The 24698-nt window shown below is 35.0% G+C and overlaps 1 protein-coding gene across 1 annotated transcript in view; it reads right to left on the bottom strand.

The window, feature by feature from the left end:
• Positions 1-16865, bottom strand: part of LOC121428996 (collagen alpha-1(I) chain-like) — a 54655-nt gene extending 37790 nt beyond the window's left edge. Inside the window, exons 1-17 of the mRNA XM_041625893.1 lie at positions 16768-16865; positions 15635-15726; positions 12255-12862; positions 10606-10659; positions 9544-9597; positions 8863-8916; positions 7626-7679; positions 5682-5735; positions 5465-5518; positions 4859-4903; positions 3729-3782; positions 3194-3238; positions 2710-2763; positions 2491-2535; positions 1582-1635; positions 1047-1091; positions 549-602 (exon numbers count right to left, since the gene is read on the bottom strand). Of these exons, the coding sequence (XP_041481827.1) occupies positions 549-602; positions 1047-1091; positions 1582-1635; positions 2491-2535; positions 2710-2763; positions 3194-3238; positions 3729-3782; positions 4859-4903; positions 5465-5518; positions 5682-5735; positions 7626-7679; positions 8863-8916; positions 9544-9597; positions 10606-10659; positions 12255-12862; positions 15635-15726; positions 16768-16865 (1518 nt within the window). The remainder of the gene's footprint in view (positions 1-548; positions 603-1046; positions 1092-1581; positions 1636-2490; positions 2536-2709; positions 2764-3193; positions 3239-3728; positions 3783-4858; positions 4904-5464; positions 5519-5681; positions 5736-7625; positions 7680-8862; positions 8917-9543; positions 9598-10605; positions 10660-12254; positions 12863-15634; positions 15727-16767) is intronic.
• Between the last annotated feature and the right edge of the window lie 7833 nt (positions 16866-24698).

The raw sequence follows: 24698 nt of genomic DNA, 5'->3' as shown, positions 1-24698 counted from the left end.
TTTATATGAAATAAAAAAATAATCTAAATATCAAAGTGGATAAACAGATGTGAGGAGAAACTTTTATGTGACAAAATCTGATTGAAAAGAAATTAACATTGAAATTATCGTTATACATAACATACACATCTGATTATGCACCAAATAGCTAAATATATCACGAAAAACACAAATAAAGATTGATCAAAATTGAGAATTTAGATCTAAATTTGGGATCAATTTGAATCAATGACAATCCTCATAAGACAGGTGTCAAAAACATTGGCTCATTTGATTTTCCATTACCAGTGTAGCTTGCCCACTTATTTTGGATCAATTTTTTCTTGCCTCACTCATTAATTACTCATATCAAGAAAATCATTATCAATATAATCAATATTTACACCACAAGACAGATTCCCTGTACCAACTAGCAACTTTACTGTAGATATTTAATTCAAATTTTAGTTAGACAACATATTGACCCACTTCTTTTTTTAAAGAGGGAACCTCACCCCATACAGGCCCATTATTTACAAAAGACATTTTATTTGGATGACTGATATTACCTTGGGTCCTTGCTGGCCCATTGGACCTCTCTCTCCCTTATGACCCGGGGCACCCTGTAATAAAGACAAAAATAATGACGTACTGAAAAACCAAGGCATCATAAACCTGTTCTTTAAACAACTAAAACAAAATAATAGCTTACTCCAAATAGCACTAATTTTCTAATTCAAATATGCTGGTTAATGTGAATACTGAAATCGCAACTAATGTAACCTCATGATTCAAACTGGAAATATTGAATATAATCAATCAATAGATGAGTCTTCAGTAATCTGAACCATTTTTTTATTCTAAGGAGGTTTAAGGAATGATAAAAATGGCCTAACGAATTGTAGCAACATAACCATTCTCTCAAGCCAGCAATAGTTATAGCATGTACTTCGTTATTCATCTTACTTATATATTGTATTAGAAAATTCAACGGTCGAAGGGCTTTATGCAAATAAAAATATCTAAATAATATCACATCATTTAGTTAATTAATAATGCATACTTACATCTTCACCTTGTGTTCCTACAATTCCCGGAAGACCGTTCATTCCCTGTAAATAGTCAAATGATCAAAGCTTGCATCATTGACAATGCCTAGTGACAAAATATTCTTTACTTTTAGGTTAAGAGCATTAAGCTGGGCTTGATGATCTCAACAACATCGAGGCTGTGCGTGTTCCTAACCAACACTGATGCAGATCAAGCCAGGAAGTGGCCAGACCATGCCATGGTTTTTCAGTCTCAATTTCTAATTTGACATAAAGTCATGATAGCTAGATATTTAAGCAAGGTTTTCCAGGATCTCTGCTATCAAACTATCAACCCCTCGGTACAAGAAAAAAAATATCCGAACCAAAACAAATCCAAAGTAATGATTTTAATAATTAATATTCAGGCAGAGTGAAAAGGGATGAACCTTTTGAAAATGATGACAAAATACCACATTGAATTATTTTACTGTGGTAGGTAATATTTTTCATGAAATCACAAATGATACAAAAATGTATCATAAAATATAAAATTAATTCAAATAATATTTACCGGCTGGCCATCAAGTCCGAGTTTACCTGGCGATCCTCGACTTCCAGGATAACCCTGGAAAGAGTAATGATTTGCATGTTTAAAGGTAAATGCTAGTTTTGGTAGCGATATCAAAATGAGTTCGTACAGAATCCAATGAAATGACCACAAAAGTGTCTGTTTGTATCAATAAAACACATGTGCCAAAGGATTCTGGAAGAAATTGTGTAATTGCTGACAAATCAGCAAATAAGCACAGGATTCGGGTAGGGCGTCGGGCCCGACGCTCTAAGCAATAATTATACATTGTCCCATGTGCGCTTATCTGTGTTGGGGATCTTCGGTGTGAACATTTTTCAACATAGATTTCAAGATTCACAAAGTTCAGTTAATGTAACTGTACCAGATCTAGGTCCTCGATGATATACTGACAATTAAGCCTTGTTTTACAGACTTTCTCATGAAATCAGTGTTTACTGCAACTACTGGCATTTCTCTTTAATGTCATAGAACAATATTATAAACCCCTTGATATTTGCCGTAAAATGTTTTGGTAACATGATTAGAGGTTAGAGGAAATGATATTCACCTTTCTTTCAAGGAGTGAACAGTCCAGCTTATTTGTCGTGATTTCTTTTTTTTTCACAGACATTTACAGGTATATGATACATCATCGATGACGAATAAAGTTAATAAACAAGTGATTATTTAGGTTTTTAAAAAAATTAACAGTACATTCTTTGCAAATCAAAACCCTCGAAATGATACAATGATTTGAAATTACAACACTGGTATAGGTGAGGTGAAATATATGGAAGTCTTTTCAAAACCATTGCCTGTGACCTACATGCTAGTATATGTTCATAGAAAAGCAAACAATTCATTCAATATATCAATCTACCTCTGGACCAATTTCATTAAAATACATACCTGAAAGCCTCGTTGTCCAGGTAAACCCGGTGGTCCCATCAATCCCTGAAGGAAAATAATGATTTAGCAGATAATATTCTAAAATTATACTGATATATTTAGAAACAAATAAATATGATGATTATAAGCTTCAAACAAACACACAATATTGTAAAACTGGTTTGAATAACTGAAAAATTCACTACAGATCAAATAGATTGAGTGGCATTGTATTCTTACATCACTTCCAATGTCACCAGGTGGCCCAAGTGGTCCAGCCGATCCCTTGTCTCCCTGTAAAAAAATTATGAACAAGATTTATTAAGTCATGAGGGAAAGTGTACAACAGTATGCTTTACATGAAGTAGGAAGTAATCTTATTTCAAATGGTCAAGATTGTGGAAAATTTGAGAGATAATTTACATCAATTAACTTCTACATAATTATTGGACATTATTTAGTCAACAGATTCGATTGGATATTGATTTATCATATAAGGAAGGACTTCCAACTAAACTCATAGTGCAAAAGTCAGTTTCAATGATTACATCCCACTGCTGCCACCATAACTGACTTTGATTGGTCTTGATAGGAATGAGAGATTAGGTCTTGCATTTTGTAGTATATATTATCTTACAAAAAGGCAATAAAATCCTTATACAGTCTAATATCAACTGAAAACAAGGTCATTGATATGTTATTTGGGCCATTAAAAATATCTTACCGGTGGTCCTCTAGGTCCTACGGATCCTTTGACTCCCGGAATACCCTGAATTAAAATAAAAACATGTTAGAAATTAATAAAAATTCAAATTAAAAGATACAAGAAACCTGATTTATAATTAATTTATTTGAAGTTATTACTTATTTTGATGTTTTGCTTTAGTTTTTCACGTTTTGGGATATTTTTTTCTATTTTTCAACTTTTTATAGTTCAATCATATTTTTCAACTATCATTTTTATGAATCTAATTGAAAGATAAAAGACACCTGATTTATAATCGATTTATTCTACTTATCTTGAATTTAATTTATTTTTTTTCAATTATTTATTTACCTTTAACATTTTACCATTAAAAGATGGACAGTTTTTTTTTATTGTTACCACACAATTCAAATGTTGAGCAAGTTTACTATGGTACTTGTTATGATGTGCATGTTTTGTGCATGTTATAGTCAGGACCGTTTTAAAAGGAGCATTTAAATATATGAAATCGATCAAGTTAAATCTACTAAGTATTGGAGCGAGTTTTTTTTACCTGTATTCCTTCAACACCTTGGGGTCCAGGTGGTCCTGTTTGACCTCTTAATCCCTTGATATAATCAAATCACATAAATAATAATTACATATTTAGTAGTAAATATCAATGACTTCAAGGATTCACATTACATCCCCGCCCCCACTCAGCTCGTTCCCTCCTTTGAAAGCACCCCCATCGAAGGTCTGCCAAAACTTCTAAACCCCCCTTTCGGGGGCTTTTCGCAGGCTTTTTCTGCCTTGGAGACCCCCCTAAATCCGGAAAACTGCTTAATGTACCCCCCTCCCCTATCTCAGGTGAGCTATCATTCCAACAAAAGGTCCGTACTTTACTTTTCAAAATGATATAATCCTGAATGAGCTTTCAAAACTAGCAGGAATTTCAGAAATTCGATCCCGGGATTAGATCAATTTTCAATGTTATTTAAGATATTTTATAACCCCCTTTTAAATTTCTCAAGAGTCAAAAGAGAGAAAATAAAAAAACACCCCCTTTTACAAATACACCCCCTTTTCTACAATTCGCGGGCCGGACTTGTCCCACGAAAAAGTACCCCTTTACCGGACAATTTGGGAACACGCATGCGGTAATTCCGACCCCAGAGTGGGGGGGGTTACATCCAACTTATTTCTCGTAAAATAAGCTAATATGAACATTCTCAGGAGTAACAAAATCAACACATTGGCGATTTGGGTATTTAAGACAGGAACATTGGTATGTATTATATGTGTGATTGATTTTGTAAATCTTATTTTAATCATTTTTGTTTATAATGTGTCGGAACATCAATATTACGTTATACTCAGCACGAGATTTCTGGCATTCTATTTACTTTACAAAGGCGTAACTATTTAATAAATATGTAGCTATCAAAATGCTTGAAACTATTTTGGGGGGAATGTTCGCCTACTTGAAATAGTAGCACATGAAGAGAATCATCCATGAATATTCAAACCATAATAATTTATTACAATTACATCTGAAATATATTAAATCATTTTGAACATGAACTTATTCATAAGATGATACCCTAAAATTAATAAGCGTTGCAAAACACTGTTATTTCCGCACTGTTTTTTAAGAAAAACTAGTAATTTGATTAATTTAATTGCATTTTTTTCAATACTTACCGGACCACCCTTTTCCCCTCGACCACCTTTTGGCCCGATGTTACCCTGAATGATAAACATAGTAAATTGAGAAAATTGAAGATTACGTATTAATGGAGGCAAGAATAGAAATAATAGAAATATTCATGTGCAATCTTCTATATCTATACTTGTCATGGAAGCATTATAGAACATAAGAAATGACAATAAAAAATAGATTTAAAAACAAAATAAATAAAATCTATGTAAATTCAGAAGAGACATGGAAACCGAAAGACTATAATCAAGATAAATGACTGAACAGATATTCAAAGTTCCTGACACTTCTCTCCAAATGCGTAAACAATGTTAAAGGAGCATCCGTCTTGAGGGAGGTGAAAAGCTCAATTGGTAGAGAAACACGTTGTCTTCCGGTAAACCCGGATTCGAAATGAGAAATGAAGTTGATGGGCTCCTGGTCCTTAGTAAGCCAATTATTCCTCACGTTTCTTGAAAAGAATTTTAAGCCATAGGTCCTCTGGTTGCTTACTGACAAGCAATCATCCTTTCTTCACAATCAAATTATTTTTTTTCAACCAACCTTATGTGGGTGGATGAACTTCAAGAATGTTGTTTATGATAACTTACCTTTTCCCCTGGTGGACCAGGCAGACCAGGTGGGCCGGGGAGACCTGCATGACCCTAGAAAGAAAATTAGATGTATACATTTGCAAATAAAATAAAATAAATAAGATGGCGGTGGATCATAATCTATAATCACTCAAACGGCCCAGGAAAGTAAAATAATTCTTAATTGACTTCTAGATGTTCGCCCATAAAGAAAAAAGATAGAAGGAAAACTCACTTTGGGTCCTTCTTTTGGGCTGTAGCCATGTATTCCTGGATGTCCCCTCTCACCCTGTACAAAAGAGGAATAAAGAAAGTAATGCATTAGCAATAGCCAGACATCACGATGAAATGAATTCAATATCTTTTTTTTAGCAATATATAATAGAATTCTAAAATCTAACATCATTTTTTAACAATAGACAGAATAGAAATCGATGGCCATTTCAGTTTAAAATGGAGCTGACAGAAGAAGAATAGTGTGAGTCAATAATAACATGTTTACTGAATTGTATATTCCCTGTGTGTGTCATTTCCTTATTTATACAGTATATATACATAATAACTCCGCCAACATTGATTAATGTAACATCAATCATTGATCTCTATTCCAAAAAGTTGCCAAAGCTGTACGTGTAATTGATCACATTATTTCTTTATTCATCAATATATATATCCCCTCCTATCATCCCATCTATATATTCATCCATATAATCAGTCACATTTCTATCCATCTTATTATTCATCGATCATCATATCTATCTATTATATCTATCAATATATTGTTGATTTTTGTTCTCTCCCTTATCATTTAAGACTCTAATGAATTTTAATCTGTATCAGAGACAAGTTATATTTTCTTTATTACCATTTTATATTTTTCATTCTCAATGATCATTGTACATTTGTATAATTCTATGATAATACTTGTTTCAAATGATTGTAGAATTATCTTTACGAGACTTATAATGTTATCGTATATTTGATTTGAGAGAAGTCAATACGAACATGTCTTAAAAAATCCATCTATGTAATGTATCTATGTATCCATCTATTTATATATTCATCTCTCGATTTATCTAAATATCTGTATTCTAATATCTGTAAATGTGCCAACATCCCTCTCTGAGTCTCAATTGCTCAGAATCGATGCATAAGAAGAAATATCTAACACCTCCTATATCCCATAATAATATGACACATCCACTTGATAGTAAATCTGTTTAAATGACACACTGGATAGGATATTGACCACAATCCCAGAGCAGTTGCCCCTTTATCAATTATTGAATTACATTCACACACATGCAGCAGACAGACATTCTAAGATATGGAAGTAAACTTCGATATAAATTTGGATAAAAAGGAGATAAACAAACTTCACATTCGGACACAATTAACTTTGCTCGCAGTGATCCAATCAAAGCGAATTTCCTGTATGTGTGTCGAGGACAGAGCTACAAATCAAATCAATTTTTAACACCCTAAAGGAAACATACTCAGTTCTCAAGAATTTTTTTTTTCTAAAATTTTGTTCCAACCATGTGTAGAAGCGGAATCACATGCATACCATCTAAACATTACACTTATTTTACTACTTATTCTTTAATGTGATATGTAATCTATCAGCAGTCAATCATGAATTAAGAAAAACTATCTGAATAAGTATCTCAGTGAAGAAAAAAACATTTATATGAGAACTTTAAAGTAGAACTTCACATATTATCAGTCCATTGGGTCTTTTTTTACCTCAAAGATTAAGAGTAAGTATAATTATCAAACTGATTTTTATCGTGAATAAAAACTATGTTAGATTCCTTGCATGAAACTAATGAAACTGTGGTTTTATTGATTTGTTTATTAAACTGAAAAGTGCAATTCTATAAAATATGTACGTCCGACCCCCTATGTGTGGGACCTTCACGAAATTTTCTGTCTCTGATTCTTGTTCATATGACAGTCTGTAATGCTCTCAAATGACCATGACTTGGTCATTTTATGAAGTGAATCTTGAAAATAAATGGTGGTCGAACGTTCAAAAAAGGTTGGTTATTTTATGTGATTGTCCCAAAGATAAACTCATTTGACTTATCGCTATACTCAGTGCCGTTTTGAGCTCATCATGAAATGGAATGAATATGATATTACTATTAAGAATAATAATTGACAGGGAATATCTTACCTTTATGCCTGGAAATCCCTGAGGACCAATGTTACCATTCTGACCAGGTAGACCCTGAATAGGAGGTATAGTGAATTCAGTCAGCCTATTGTAATGTACTTACCTTGTCATTTAATATTTTATTGCATAAAGATGTAAAATCTTACAGAGAAAAAAACATATATTTATTTGTAAGTTATAAAAAGCATGAAAATATAGTATGAAATATCTATTAATGATCCCAGTTCATTGTAGTTATGATAGCTTCTTTCAGTAGAGCAAACATAACCAGATAATTTGGGGGTTTGCCTAAAGGAGATTTCAGTTCGTTTCTGTTAATTTTCATTCATCTCGGATACTTTTTGTTGAAATTCCAAGATAGAAATTACATACAAGATGGACTAATTATATCCAACAGTTTTCAATCCCTCAGTGCTGGAAAGAACACAGTGTGTTCACATAGTGGACTGTGTGAAGACATTATTCACACTGTTTAAAAGCTGAAATTCACCAGTGTAAAGATATATTGTTACATTGTAGAAAGCTCAGCAGTGTGACTGTTCACAACGTGTTCACATGGCCAACAGTGTGAATATGTGACTAACACTGTTGACATGCTCACATTTATAGGTGTGAAGGTGATTTCACATTGTATTCCACACTATAAACACACACTGGCCTGTATTCTGAAGTCAGGTTAAACTTAAACTCAGGTTTAAAGTTGTGGTTTAAGTATGGCTAGCCAATTGTTACATAGTCACTAACAGTAGAGATATCATACTTCAGCTCATTCGGCTCTCAAATCATTCATAATTGTGTAGGAAGTATAAATAGATGATTGTCTTAACCATCGAGGAATCAGGAAAGAGCGCAGTAAACATAAGAAACATACAACTTAATAAAAATTGTGATACTTTTGGCTTCCCATACTTAAACTACAACTTTAAACATGAGTTTAAGTTAAACCTGACTTCAGAATACGGGCCACTGTGACACATATTGTGGGACACCATGTTCTTTCCAGTAGGGACAGTTCACTCAATTCGGTCACCAGATGGTCTTGGGTCGTTTTTGTATTCATATGAACCCCAAATTTTTCTATCACAGAATCCTGTCATCTGTAATTTGGGGAAAAATATAAATATATTTCAAACAAGCTTCTCCTCTGAGTAGAACTCTGTCATCAAAAAGATTCATTCAAAGATTCATTCATTCGTCATTCAATAAATAAACACTTTGTATACGAACTGATACATACCACTTCGCCCCTATACCCCCTTCTTCCTGGCTCCCCTTCAGGTCCTGGTGCACCCTTGGTATAAAACATACGTTCAAAGTAAAACATTGATTCAACAATATTCAGTATTTGTAATATGGTTAGATTATGTAGACCTTATGCATCTGACGTCATCATCTCATAGCGCCCTCCCACAGAGGATATTGGAGTACACGAAAGCTCAAGAGCATGATATGCAAATCGACACTAAAGAGATTTTAATCTAAGTCAAAAATCATTTCCAATGATAATAACCCTGAGGTGTTTTTTTAATGAACCAAAGACCTACGATTCTAAAATTATCTATTTATTACTCTACAATATATGAGTGATTTTATTGAAATGTCTTATACTTAGTCATTTACATTTGGACAGAGATACATGTGTGGTATATATTTTCTTAGAGTAATTCACCATTTCTTTTTAAATCTGAAACACAAAATCTGATAATATCACAAGAAAATCTATAGCAGGTCTAGACACATGCATAGCATAGAAAGGAAATATTCAATAACCTTCATACTCATCACCAAAATCTGTGAGTTAGAATATATTGAGTCTCCTATCTACGAAGATAGGGGAATGTATCATTGTAAGTGAATGCGACGGCCCCTAAAATGCAAATGAAATCTTTAATTGAGAACGGAAACCAAGGCTACTTACCTGTCTCCCCTTTTCACCCGGAGGACCCCTGTTGCCCCAGAAGCCCATGCTACCCTGTACAGAGAAGAGAAAGATAAAAAGACGATAAGATATCTGAGAGGAAATGTTTGATTAGGCACCGTTAGGATGGGATGGACATTTCAGGTTCCATACTATCTGGTGAAAAGCGAAACTCCAGTCTAAAAAAAAAGTTGAATGTTTAGGATTTTTTTAAAGCGAAGGAAATTGGTATCAATACAAACTTTCTTCACGATATTAAAGTATGTTCGATTCTTCTTCACATGAATATCTTCTAGTCATGTATCACACGAACTTCATGTCCTCCATACAAGAATAAAAACATAAACATTCTGGACTGGCAACGTGGGGCCAGTAACATATAAATATATATAAATGACTGAGTTACCGGGCAAGTATCCAAGTATAATTTATACACTATAAAAGGACGGAGAAAAGTGAGCTAATTTGCATGAATGAGGACATGTTACAGATATTACGAGACAGAATTTGATTTCCTAAGATGAAGCGATAATGTTACACATATATGTACTTAGGTAAGAAAATCTATATATATCTCAAAGATCTTAAACGTGGTCCCATTACTTTTCTTTTAATAATTCTATATCTTTGTTAAAATAACTGCAATGCGACATAATTTTTCATGAGCTAAAGGAAAATGCCGTCGTTTCACTCTTTATTCTCGAAGTAAATTTAATCAAATAAAAGAACTACATCCAAAGGATGGGAGGGTAACTCTATCATTAGAATGAAACTGCTGAAATGCATATCATAAATTCTAATAAAACCAGACAAGTCAGTAAACAGAAGGACTGATTGTTTAGATGACACTCCACCCTGTCCACATATGTTAGGCAACAAACATAATTAAAAATGTTACTGAAACATTCTTGCAAATAGTACAATATAGTGCATTAAGAGAGAAGTCAACTTTTGCAATAATCTCTCCAGAGTGTAGACGCCAAAGTTCATTACTTCGAATAGGAAAGATTGTTGTCATTCATCTGTCAGTGTAACTAGGGTTGGAGTCTAAGCAAAACTTACCATTGGCCCTCTCCTCCCCGGATGACCTCTTGGACCCGGGTCGCCGCGAATCATCTAAATGATGTGCAATGTCATGAAAATAGATTATTACACAAAATGATAATGTCAAATAATCTCTACTGCTAGTAAGTACTGATACATCACATCAGACCTTGGACTGTAGTCGGGTAATAATTTCAGTTGATGGTATAAAACAGTAGATAATTTACTATGAAATAAAGATAAGTAATTTGAGCACTGCATGTTGTTTGGCCGATACAGCATCACGAGCAATCCTAGTTTGAGGGCCAAACTATTTTCATTTAGCGCACCTTTTCATTTTCATTTAGAGCACCTTTAAAGATATTATTAAACACACCGTTTCTGATTCGTCGGAAATTTGTCATAATAAAGTCCTATCAGTACTGCAAAAATGTACTATACAGATTCTACATGATCCATTAGCATGTTTTATACATTGCTTACCTTACACTAAAACGTTTCAATACCTTGTTTCCATCGTCACGATTTGCGCCATGATTCAGACGGCGTGCTTAGTTGTGGAGCAATTGTAATGATCTTATCAGATCGTATCAAACCATATCAGATCAGTCGTGGCAATCAGAATTCGTAAATGATCGCAGGACAGTTGGAACGAGGTATAAGAAATTGAACTTATGTGTCCTTACCCCCCCCCCTACCAACCAAACCAACCTCAGTGTTGCCAACATATTTACTCTTCTATTAAATCTCTTAAAAGACTTCATTATGACGTTTCCCAAGATGCTTTGCCGTTGCACCTTCTATTCCCTTCTCTCGCCTCCACGTCATGTGTGGGGGTAACAATATCGTGTAAATTCATGATAATTTGTTGAAAACGAACAACTTGACCAGTGTCACATCCCTCACATTGTAAGTCATTTCAGGCATATAGCATGGATATTCGTAAGCCGACATTTCATGTCAGCTATGACTTTTAGCGTGGATATCAAGGAAAACGAGTACTTGGGTAGCAACAAATATCTTACTCCATGTAGGCATGGAGAGACCTGCATGGAGGCACATCTATGATATAGGGAACTAACAGTTCCCTACTCCATGGCTACAAAAAAAAGGTTGAATACTAAATAGCGCTCAGTCGTGAGGCATACAGTCAAATCAAAAGGGTTAAAGAATAAGAAAGTATAACTGATCAGTTCTTGTTTTTCTTAAAGAGAGACAGAGGAAGAAAGATTAAGATCCACAATTATTGTTGTTTCTGTTCTTGAACTATGCAGTAGTGTGCAGAAAAGTCGTAAGTTACAATTCCACTAATATATTTCTGATGTGATAAAGGGATGCTCTAATAATGAGAGCTAATCAAGCAATTGACCATGTCGACACACTGTAAAAACTGCGGTGTTAAAACTGACACCAATTTTTGTTAATAGAGGACCACACCCTGAGGTGTTAAAATAACACCCTAGAGATTAAACATAACACCAAAGAGTGTAAATGTATCAACCATAGGTGTTGTAATAGCACCTATAACACCACCAATTTAACACCGGTGTAAAATAACTGGTGTGGTCCTCTATGTACACCGGTTAACACCACAGTTTTTGCTGTGCAGTTACTAGTAAAGAGAGTCTGTAAAGACAACGTTTTGAAGGTGATGACACCTAACTCACCCATGTTCTGGCGAATCCCTCCTCATCTGCGTATGGGAATACACTATAGTATTTGAAGAACTCGCCTAGAGGTGAATCCATGGCCTCCCTGGTGAACCCTAACCGCCTCCACGCCGCCTCAGTGAGTGCAATCAACGTCTCTGGGCTATCCTTTGGAATGGATAGCCTCTGTGATTCAGTGTTGGAGTCATTCTCAGTAACTAACCCACTACCATTTCTTAAAGTCCTGCCTTTATCTACACCCTGAGTATGTGATACATTACTGCTAGCTGCATACTGTTTTAACCCGCCTGAAGACGGTGCTTGAGTTCGTATATCATAGCTTTCGTCCTCCTCAACTACAATTTCTGTTACCGTTTCAGTAAATGTGAGTTCTGTGGTGAATTCCACTTCGACTGTGGGTAACTCTTCCCAATATGACTCTGTTGTATTGGCATAAGATGTACTTGATATTGATGAACGTGTAGATGGTGAAGGGGATATGGTAGTAAAAGCTTCCCCCCTTGTGGACGATGACGCCGTCGACGGCGATGATGATGATGAACTTTCTGTGACTTCAGGCACCGCCGTAAATGTTTCATAATTGTGGGGGTTGTCTGCTGCTTCATCTGAAAAGAAGAGAAAATGTTATAACTTGACTCGAAATGGACACAGACTCGGACAAAAATTGGTTGTCATTCTCTTCTGACATATTCGGCTAATGATCAAAATTTTGAAATTGGAAAGAAAATAACTTTGGCGTCAAGAGAGTTTGGGGGTAATAGGACCTATAGATTCGAAACAAAATAAGTTCAGATTTGGGAAAACGAACAAGACAAGTTATATTTCCATAAATATTAACAGAAAATGAAATAAATAGGATAAATTGTCACTCGTGGCTCCTACAACGCATTTGCGACCAAAGCAGAATGACTCGTATAGATTCCAGACGATGTTTGACCTAATTCACAAGATATGATTCAGAAATATAATGAAAAAGGAGTGTTTGTCTGCGTCGGACGAATGCATCATACCCATCCCTCGCTTTGTAAGGAAAGTTTTGATTTCGCGATGAAAATAAATCTAGCGGGTATGATTATGGGGCGAAAAGAGAATCTCCCTAGGCGAATAGATTTACTGGGGCGTGATTGGCAATTTGTTTCACCCCTCGCGGCTTTGCTGATTGACTAGCCTACCACTCATTAGTTTAAAGGGTGACTTTGTTGGTGAGGTTTCATCGAGATAATTTGGGCGAAAATAGGTTCGTTTCCCCTTCGAATTTAGTGAAAATTGAGTAATTGGCTTCTTTTAATCTTGTGTGAGAAGCTGCTGTATGTTTACATATTTCATATGGTACATGTAATGACAACAAATGACAAATATATCCAATATAAAAAAATAATACGTTCTTAGATATATCTTCTTCAAGCCTCTATGATTCATTGATTTTTTTTAAATACATGAGTATAACCAGTGAAATATGATCACAACACAAACACACACACACAAATCGAAATTTTCGTCATTTCGCCTCCACCCGCTTGGAAAAACAATTTTGCATTGATTAAGTTATAAAGGACTTTGTGAGCATGATATTTTATGATTGACAGAAAAATTGTCACATAAAATCTGACACTCGAAACGATATCAGATATACTATTAATCAAAAATTGATTATGGATAATATAAACGCCTCCTTAAAAACAACAGAGTAATCCACACTTTGTCAGGAAAAACAATCGTTAGAAGAGAGCTAGTTCAGTAACCTTTAAAGCTCAGAATTGAATGATTGGGAACGCAGGTAAAACAAAATGAGAGGTAACTTTCGGATGTACATGTCAGTTAACACATTCGTCAGCCTGGTTGAATTTAATTTTGAACTGTTTGGTCGCAAGGTCAATTTTACTCTCCATCGAGTGAGGTTTCTCCATACAGATTGCATTGTAGGAAAGTCGCGATGCATTAACACAAATGCCCAAAATTGTTCATGTTGACTGCTGTTTCTATCATGATCTAAACATGGACATGTATATAGCTCCATGGCCCAAACAGCTAACTTCAAGGAATTCTAATGACTCAATTTTTCTCGCTTTCGAAATAATCATTTACTACAACTTTTGCAAGGGTAAAAGGATAATTAAGAGAAATTTGGTCTTGAAACCCATTCAAGTATGATAGCTGAACTATGGGGCCGATTTCATAAATAGAGGAAATTATGGAAACTTTGCTTTCATATGAACATGTATGGAAACAGGATTCAACTGCCAATCAAAATCAAGGTTTACATTACTACGATAGTGACGTTACAATTGTTTGTTTTATAAAATAGAAAGTTGATTACCTACATCGACCAAACAAATATGACAAAGAAAATTAAAATTAAATTAAGATATTGTTTTATTGCTTGTAGTGCATTTTTTTTTTAGTAAGGTGGCCAAATATATATAATGTATTTTTATGCTAAAGGATCACATTTTCTTTCTTCTATTCTTCATTATTTATCCATCATTGTTCTTTATCATCGTCTTTTTTAATTATTATTATCAAATTAAATGATCTATTTTTGTTTACAACACGTATGCCCCTCACAAAAAGATTAAAGGTATTGTTTAACTTTGTGAGCAGCTGATTTACAAAATTCTCAAACCATGATGAAACATGTGTACAAGTGTATGTATTAGAACTAATAAACCCTGAAAACAACCATTATTGAGAATGAAAAGCTAAAACTACAAGGCAAACCCCGATTTTGTAAATAGGCGTCTTATAGACACATAAATAGTACACATAAGTGTATGGGATGAAATTAAGATGGTGTTTCCGGTCACTTTATATTTCAATTTTTGAAGCACTAAATGATTATTTTCGAACACAATTTTTTCTGGGCTTCATTTTTGTAACATATAACAGACACAGGTGACAAGTGTGACCTTCTAGCTCAGATTTTTAAAAAGTCAAACCAATGATAACCAATTACTTTAACCTCAATTATTGTAGTTGAATTATTTATGCAATGAAACAAATGAAACTAAACTTTAAAGTATTTAATTCATTAACAAGCATGTAAGTTGTCTTACACAGCGCAGTACAATACACTTCAGTGAATAGATTCATGTCACGAGGTCAGTTTCTAATTCTTTGTCTTATAACTACATCAATCATTGTAGTAGTTGTGGTAGTTATGGTTATTATTTATACAATGAAACAAATAACACTCCACTTTGAAGTATTCCATTACTAGTACATGTATTAACAAGCATATAAGGAGTCTTGCACAGCACGGTACAATACACTTTAGTGAAAAGATTCATGTCACGTTTCTAACTCTTTGTCTTATAAATTAGTATTCTAAATGGTTGATATTCGCCAACAAATGAAGGCAACAAAGATGTTATACTCACATTTTGATGTATTAGTGGGATATATTGCAGAAAGGTGAACTTGTCTTATAAGTACTAGAAGGAAAAATAAGCCACATGTCAACCACGGAAACCTGTGCAAGAAAGGTAAGGAAATAAAGAACGATCAGCCACAATGTTCATTTACATTTTTGTTTACTAAATGCATAGCTTGGTTAGCTATGGACATAATTATTTCTATTGAAATTGATTTCAGTTGTTTCGTGCATTCAAAGTTGACAGGTTAAGCAAGCAAAGACCGCGTCCACCCACAATAGTAGATTCGGGTTTTTAAAACAAACAAACCTAAACCAAAACACTGATTATTTCATGAGAATCGGAAGAAAAGAAGAATGTGATATCAAAAAGTTTCAATTTTATTGAAAATGAGGTACTATGTATAGCACATCAAGTGGAGTAAGGAAATTAAAGGGAGCCGATCAAATGATATCCTCCTGTCTTATTCCATATCAGTGTTAATTATTTCACACATGAAACTTTCATATAAGAATTGTATACATATTCAAACAGGTATAAAACATTTGTCAATCTTGTTCGCATCCTTTAACCCACTATGCATTGATATATTTATGATACCTTAGCGAAGGGAGATCCGAAACTCGAATTCCAGACACATAAATCGTCTCTCGTACAATTTCATAACATGATTTCCATGTAATTTGATCGATTAAGAACACACACTGGAAGTGCATACAACTCACTTGAGCGAAGCGATCGCGTTAAAAAAATTGATATTTCCAATACGAAATTATAACATCGTGATAGATTTTGACAAACTTTTTAGAAAATGATATTATATTTCACGTTTCACCCTTATTTCTTTCATTTTCTTTCCATCTTAGCCCCCCCCCCCCCCCCTTTGTACGCCAGTAAGAGAAAGTTCGCAGATCTGACAAAATAATACTCCACTTCGCATACATCTCTAGCGTAACAATAACAAAAGGTAGAATCCTGGTCGTATCCTAATTACAACAGACACATTTTCCCTTCTCGCCATTCGTGCCTAGGGACAAATTCACCATCATATCTTTAATAGAAAAATGAGAAATTGATTTTGAACTTTCTTGGTTTGCAATGACCTCACCACCGCCAGGCTTTGCCCCTGGGCTATTTACTTCCCATTACTTTCAATATTTTCAAGCGATTTCCCCAGGGTGACGTAAAGTGATGACGGAAGGGGTCGCGGTATGTTTGGACAAATCACAGAGTTCATGTTTACAGAGGTGATTTCCATGTGGTACCCGGTATCCCCTAAAGACCCAAGACTCTTCACCAACTGTGTCTACAATGCTCTTCATTGCTCATCAGCTTTGGTTTGAACAATTTAACCCTAATTTAATGATAAGGCCTATACGGATGACTGTGTTTTGTGACAACCATGTCCAATATGATGTCAACTGTATTGAATTTATACACCCGTATGTTCATATCTCATTAAGATACTTAAAGGTCAAGTCCACCTCAGAAAAATGTTGATTTGAATCAATAGAGAAAAATCAGAAAAGCACAATGCTAAAAATTTCATCAAAATCGGATGTAAAATAAAGAAGTTATGACATTTCAAAGTTTCGCTTATTTTCAACAAAATAGTTTAATAAACGAGCCAGTTACATCCAAATGAGAGAGTCGATGATGTCACTCACTCACTCACTATTTCTTTTGCTTTTTATTGTTTGAATTATACAATATTTCAATTTTTACGAATTTGACGATTAGGACCTCCTTGCCTGAAGCACGAAATGTTAGAATAATGGAATTCCACGTGTTCAGGGAGGAATGAAACTTCATTTCACATGGCAATGACGAGAAAATAACAATATTTCATATTTCATATGATAAAATACAAAAGAAATAGTGAGTGAGTGATGTCATCAACTCTCTCATTTGGATGTAACTGGCTCGTTCATATTACTATTTTGTTGAAAATAAGCGAAAATTTAAAATGCCATAACTTTCTTATTTTACATCCGATTTTGATGAAATTTTCAGTGTTATGCTTGTTGAATTTTTCTCTTTTTATTCAAATCAAGTTTTGTTTGGGTGGACTTGTCCTTTAAGTAAAAAGTGTACCAATGATTTTTTTTTTAACGTTTATTTTTATCAATTATGAATATGATGATGGCAAGATCCAGGCAATATTTCCTGAATTTCTCAAAATTGTATGAAAAGTGCATGTATGTCTGGGCCGTATCATCATTATTATGCCTTTAGGTCTACATAATTATGTGGGTGTGGGCGTGCGCTCACGAGTGTGCGCTAGGGTGAATGTGTGTGATCGAGGATGTGTGGGTGTGGTTGTGCGTGCATGTTTGTGAAATTACAAGCGTCAAAAGCGCCGTTTTCACAAGGTTCACGAACGTTTGCGAAGGTTTTGCTAGGACGCGAATGCCAAGAATTGCCAGATCCAACATTCGTATTCTAAAAGTGCGCAAACGTGCATGTTTGGGTTTGCAGGAATCGCCTTTCATTTGCATGTAAAAAATTTTAAAAAGAGAGGCTTCTTCCGACCGAAAAGCGACTGCATTATCGTTATTACTACCATGTGGCGGTATCGTGGCCAATTGGTCCAAGGCGTCTGACTGAACATGGAAAGTTCGGAGTTGATCCCCGGCTGCTGCACCTATATAATGCCCGTGAGTAATGCATTAAATTAACGATGCTAATTAATTATGCATTCAAATAAATGGAAATGCTATACGCATTCTTGGTAACTAGGTGTGCGATATTTACAAAAAACACCATTATTAGCATTGTCTTTATTGTTATTGTAGCGTTATTAATTTTGTCAATCTGATCAATAATATTTTACTATTTACCACTAGTCGCATCATGTTGTTATCAATATCATTATCACTATCAGCATTTACACCATATGTGATTAACACCATTCAACGATTACAAACACCGAGCACTACAATTACTGCATGTAATACTTGTTAAACAATGCAATGATTTAATATAAGATAATCAGATAACGAATAGATAATTATATCTGTAATCTACTCGTATTGGATATAATATACAATTAGAGTAGCTAAACCTTCTTCACCAATGATATGTGAAAGCACAATGAACTTAAAGTGACAGTACATTAACATATGAAAAGTAACAACTGTGGGGTCAAAATGGTCAGTAACCTCTCATTTGACCTGATGTAAGGTCATCACAGACCTAGGTACTTTCACCTGGTACTTTCAGAAAGACAATGTACCACTCCCCACACTGTTCCTTGCTAATCAGTACTAATGAGCCTCTTACTTTTAACACTAAACCCAACTTTGCAGTCCCAGGGCCACTTCGCCTAAATATAATTTTCGCAACTTATCGCCCATGTAGCGAAACTATTATCGAGTCGCTATAATGAGAGGGTTAAGGTCAATTGGTTACTGGGAGTTCAACCCCATGGCCAAATCTGGGAGCATTGTCCAGGGAGTTTCACAAACCACAGTGGTGTTGGAGCTGCTCACATCGCGAAGATTACATATATCTGTCAAAGGTCTCTGCCGATTGCTCTGGCACACGTCAAATCAATTCCAACACAGCTCCTGTCCATGTTGCGTGTGCCCTTTTCGGTTTTTTTTTTCTCTGGCGTGGCAGTAATACCATTCATAATTCAATTTATCTGTTTTCCCTGCGGCCACGTGCCTTACAAGCAGGGAACACGATATCTCTCTAGAAGATTATCTTCATCTTGTTGGATTAACTTTACGATACAGGTTATGTATGATGGTAATATGGACATATTGAATATTCAATTGATATCCACCTATGAAAATTAAAGTTGTCCTTCTGCGCACGTTTATAAAAGGCTTGTACATCCATGATCGACACATTCATTGTGCTACTTCGTTCTGTGTGTTACCGTTTAAATAGACTGGATTTTTTTAAAGGTCATGTCCACCCAAGAAAAAAAGGTTGATTTGAAAAAAATAGAGAAAAATCAAACAAGCACAACTCTGAAAATATCACCAAAATCAGTTTTATAATAAGAAAATTATGACCTTTTAAATTTTGCTTAATTTTCACAGAACAGTTGTATGCACTATTCAGTGGTATGTAAATGAGAGAGTAGATGATGTATTTATTTTCCTTCACTCATTATTATTTTTGTTTTTTCATTGTTTGAATTATACAACATTTCAATTTGAAATGATTTGACAATAAGGACCATCTTGACTGAACCACATAATGTTAAAACAATGGTGACTTCACATATTCAGTGAGGAATAAAACCATTTTTTCACAGGACAATGATGAGAGAATTAGAATATGTAGAAAATTGGAATTAGTGAGTGGGTGACGTCATCAGACGACTCATTTGTATACTGACCAGTATGTGCATATAGCTGTTGTGTGACACCATAACGTTCTTATTTTACATCCGATTTTCATGACATTTTCAGTGTTATACTTATTGGATTTTTCTCATTTTATTCAAATCAAAATTTGTCTGGGGTGGACTTGTCCTTAAAGATTGAAAACTTTGACATCGATTAGCACATATTTGGTGACATTTTAATATTGTTGAGGATTGGGTGTTAGAAGGGACACCAATGGATCAACAGCCACATAATTTCTCCATTATCGCGTCCATTGACACCCCTCTCTTCGATCCTATTCCTTTCTAATCATCTACGATGTCTTTTACTCGTCTTCCTCGTCTAAACAGATCCAATATTAAAGCAAGCCCGATATTTGATATCACATCGAGTATGATCTCTTTGTCAGAATTGTTCAGAGAGCAACATATAAATGAATAAAAATAACCAGAAATATTAGAAAATATTCAGGCTGGTTAAAAAGTGGCATAAATTACTTTTCCCTAAGATATCTGTTTTTGCCTTAGATTTTCTCCTGGCTTGGAATACAATGATATAAACAAAATATCGTAACATCAACGATCAATTTCCTTCTTTAAAATCGGAAGTGAAGAATTTTAATGTCGTTTCAAAGTTGTGCAGTTTATTGGTTGAAACAGTCATATGCATGGCATTATGAATAATCCCAAATTCTTCTTTTTTATTTCATGAATAAATCCTAAATATTAACACTCCTCATATTTCATGACGACATGAATATATGTTATCTTACGAGATAATAAAGCATGTCAACCTCGCTATTTCAATTCAAAGTTTTATTTTTGGTTCTTGTTCAAGTTTACTCTATTAATTAATGAAAATAATTTTTTATTCAGCTTTGAGTGGCGCTTTAATCCATCAACCCCCTTCTCAGAACATAATTCGATGAAATTATTACATGCAATTTTGTTTAAATAACCTCGGTAGAGATTATAAGGAGGTGCGAATTATTATTGAAAATAGAGTATCTTTCTAGAGTTCCAATCTTATAATTTAAGGGTGGCCATTGTTGTTTAACCCGATGATAATTTGTGAGAACATATTAGTTTAACCCCCAGTGCTCCGTAACACAACGGTTTGCAATCAATCATTAAATACCAATGACTAATCAGGATCATCGTTACATACGCTCTCTCTTTAAAATATTTGCAATTCATCGCAAACCTTTGTGTCACGGATCCAAGAAATCTTAAACACACTTTTCCGGTAATGAAACTGTGTCTAAGTCCAATGAAATACAGCGACATCAAATTGTGACGTCAGATGAACCAAAATATAATTCGACAGGATAAAGACTTGCTATGATAACAAATACACTATTTTTATGACAAGTTTATTATCGGTCAATCATATTGTTGGATTTCAGTAGCTTTTATCTGTTGTACTTGTTGTCAACTTGTTATTATAACGAATTTTATGAAATGGGCCCAAGATCCAAGGTTTAGAGGGAGGTATCAAGGCAGAGAACTGTAATACAACCATCATTGTAAATACAAGGAAGTTTTCAGTCTAGACGATATACCCATGCCCCAGAGTAAATAATAGTAAATCATCATTAATCATTACCTCGTTGCTCTTGCGGTCAACAGTCTTTCATATAGAGGGATATCAGGAAATACTAAACACAAAGGGGCATCTTAAGGATCCGATGGATTATGAATATCCATAAATTTCAGAGAGGCGCAGACTAGGACAATAAATGAAATCCCAGATGAATTTTGCTTAAAGAGCTCTCGTCACACCGGGGTCAGGGAACTATAGGTCGAAGTTTGCCTGCAAGAATGGTTTGGCCATTTTCTGCATGCCTCAAGTCTGCAACGGGTTCATTCTTAAAATATTCTCTCTCCAGAAAAGAAATCTGGAAAACAGATTTTCTACCACCCGACTGGCACAAACATTAGAGTCAAGGGAAAGTTTAGAAAAAGGCTTTGGGTCTCGCTTGCCTGAAATCGTGTTCACATATAAAGCAGAATGCACACACTTAAAATGTTGGGCAACATACTCTCCGCTGTGTTGGGTAATGTACATAAATGTTGGTAAAAATATATATATATATATATATTCTGGGCAATTATCCAATTGAGGAAATTTTTTACCCAATCATTAGTTTTTATTACCCAATTTGGACAGATTTTAACCAATAGTTGTGTGGACAGTATGTTGCACAGTGATGGTTAGAAACTTGACATTTTTCAGAGTGCAGACATATCACCAGATTGCAATCGTTATTGCTTGAGCCACGTCAAGCCATGTTACATTTATATTCAATCAATCAAAAGTGACAAAATAAAAGCGATAAAGGTTCCTACTTTAACTATTATTATCATTAAACCTTGAAAATATCAGTAATTATTATTATTTTTTTTTACACAAATGAAACTCCTTGTCCACCTGACAGAAGCTATAGGCCATAGGTCTAAATGTTACCTAGACCAAGAAAAAACCAAAGGTATATAGCCTAACATGGCAACATTCAAGATATTTTATGAAGCTATCAATCACCGGATTGATGTTCATGTATGAAGACCATTTCCTCTATTTTTAGTGATGATAACGATGTCGCTTTTTTCCATTCCTGATCAAGAACGGCAGGATAAACCTTCTACTCTGTCTCACCAAGAAGATTCAATACCACCTTGGTCTCGCGTGATGAGAAGAAAGTTATCTAGAACACTGCTCATCCCCCTTGATGGCTAGAGCTTCAGTAACAAATTACGGATTACATACAACACAGGGGTTTTTCGTTATTCTCCTTAGAGTTAATACTAAGGGTTTCCCTCGGTAATTTGGACCCTACTGTTCGGTGGCTGGTCAATTGACCTGGACAACGGGATTTGGTCAGAAGTCAAGGATCACGGGCCAGCCGAACAAACGCTCGGTGATTTGTTGGGTTATGCAGAGATTGCGCCCAAAATTGATGATGATAAATTATCCTCTCGTTCAAGTTCAAGAAATTGGTTTAACAGACTTTGATCGTTCGAGAACCTTGTATTGTCTCTGAAGAGCTCCCATAATCGAATCCTCCATCATACCCCGCATCTTTTTTTTAGTTGTAAAATCTTACAGGCCTCCTCTGGTCTTAAGCTAACTGTCTACTCGCAGGGGAAATCTTTCTCACCCCCCTTTACATCATCTTATGATTCCCTTGGTTTTCCTTTCCAGTTGATTTCGATATGAAAATCACTATCCAAAATAATTCTGACAGTTTAATAACCAAAACGGAAACTTGCGGAAGAAAGGGTGCGATACTGACTGGCCACTGTCAATAATAATAGGCCTACATGTAGCAAGTGCTATGTAATTTCTTTTTTTTTAAGAAGGACGACCCGTAACGCTACAAAGTAGTGTTAGGATGGGATAGGCCCTAATCCTTGCGCTTACATAATGGCAAGGTGGGGTTCGAATCCAAATACAGGCTACAACATAATGTGAAAAGTTTTGATTTTGATAAAAATTAAGGCGAGACCTTGAACAAAGCACTATAGCCTTACTCATAGACTCTAAAACGGCTTATCTGTGGGATGAAATGTAATATAGACCGAAAAGTCGTAGGAAAATTCATTATATTACTGCAGTTATCAGTATCTTGGTAATTACGGGAATCACAATGATAGAGCACGGGTCGACCACGTCACAACAAATGTAAAAAACCCAGACTTTCATTTCATTAATATCACTCCGGAAATTCATACTTTTTATCGAGACAATCTCCTAAACACAAACACGTTTTTTGGCACTTTTTTGTTAACTTCTAAAACCCATAATAACCGCATCCTTCAACGAATTGACACGACAAAGCTGTATGACGCTTCGAAAATAGAACTGTTAATTAGTGAGCAGATCGTATTCATTTAACGTTCTTAAACTTTTGACAGTTCATGGTTGCATGAGGGATTTTAAAATTGAAATTTCATTGTATTTAAACATGCAGATCGTGAAGACCTTCGACGTACCAATACAGCTACTGCAAGTGAATCTCGAGTGGAGAATAAATTACCCAAAAGATAAATTCCCTTTTCCGCGTGTGATCGATCCCAAGAGAGATACACAAGATTGAATTTAAAAGAGCGCGAAAATCGAGACTGTGTTTAGGTTTTTTTTATTTTTGCCCGGATGAAGTACGGTTAGGAAAGATATTTGGTTTACAGGTATATGAAATTCTTTGGTGTCGTCTTAGATGTTCGAAAATTCGAATACAAGCGACACGCGCAACGTTACGACAATTAACAAGATGCCACGTCATCAACTAAGATGGCTCAATGAGAATGTTTGCGGGTCATGCAAAGGTGGCCAATCAGGTAAATACAGATATGAATGATTGAAGTTACGCCTACATGTTAAATGTTCCGCTACACTTGAAGAAGACTTAACACTCTCATTGATTGAAGGGGGTGAATTTACTTCACCTTTCAACTTTGATCTAAGATGATATCATTCTGAGATGGCGGAAATCGGTTTGGCGGGGAAATATGCTAAGCTGTTAACATGACTGAAATGGTAAAAATAGGGATTCCAAGCTAAGTCATGTCGTGTTGAAAACTCAGTATTGCTTTCGATATAAATCCCACCTCGGCCTTATCAGATTGCCATTTAAATTTATACAACTGCTTAAAAATGTGAACTGCATAAGAACGAGGGCAATACTGAAAACTTTACCTAACTTTCGGTTTTTGATCCCTCATATCTTT

This window comes from Lytechinus variegatus, chromosome 15, assembly GCF_018143015.1.
Source record: "Lytechinus variegatus isolate NC3 chromosome 15, Lvar_3.0, whole genome shotgun sequence".
NCBI lineage: Eukaryota > Metazoa > Echinodermata > Echinoidea > Temnopleuroida > Toxopneustidae > Lytechinus > Lytechinus variegatus.
The sequence above is the reverse complement of the archived record's forward strand: the minus strand, read 5'-3'. Positions and strand labels throughout refer to the sequence as shown.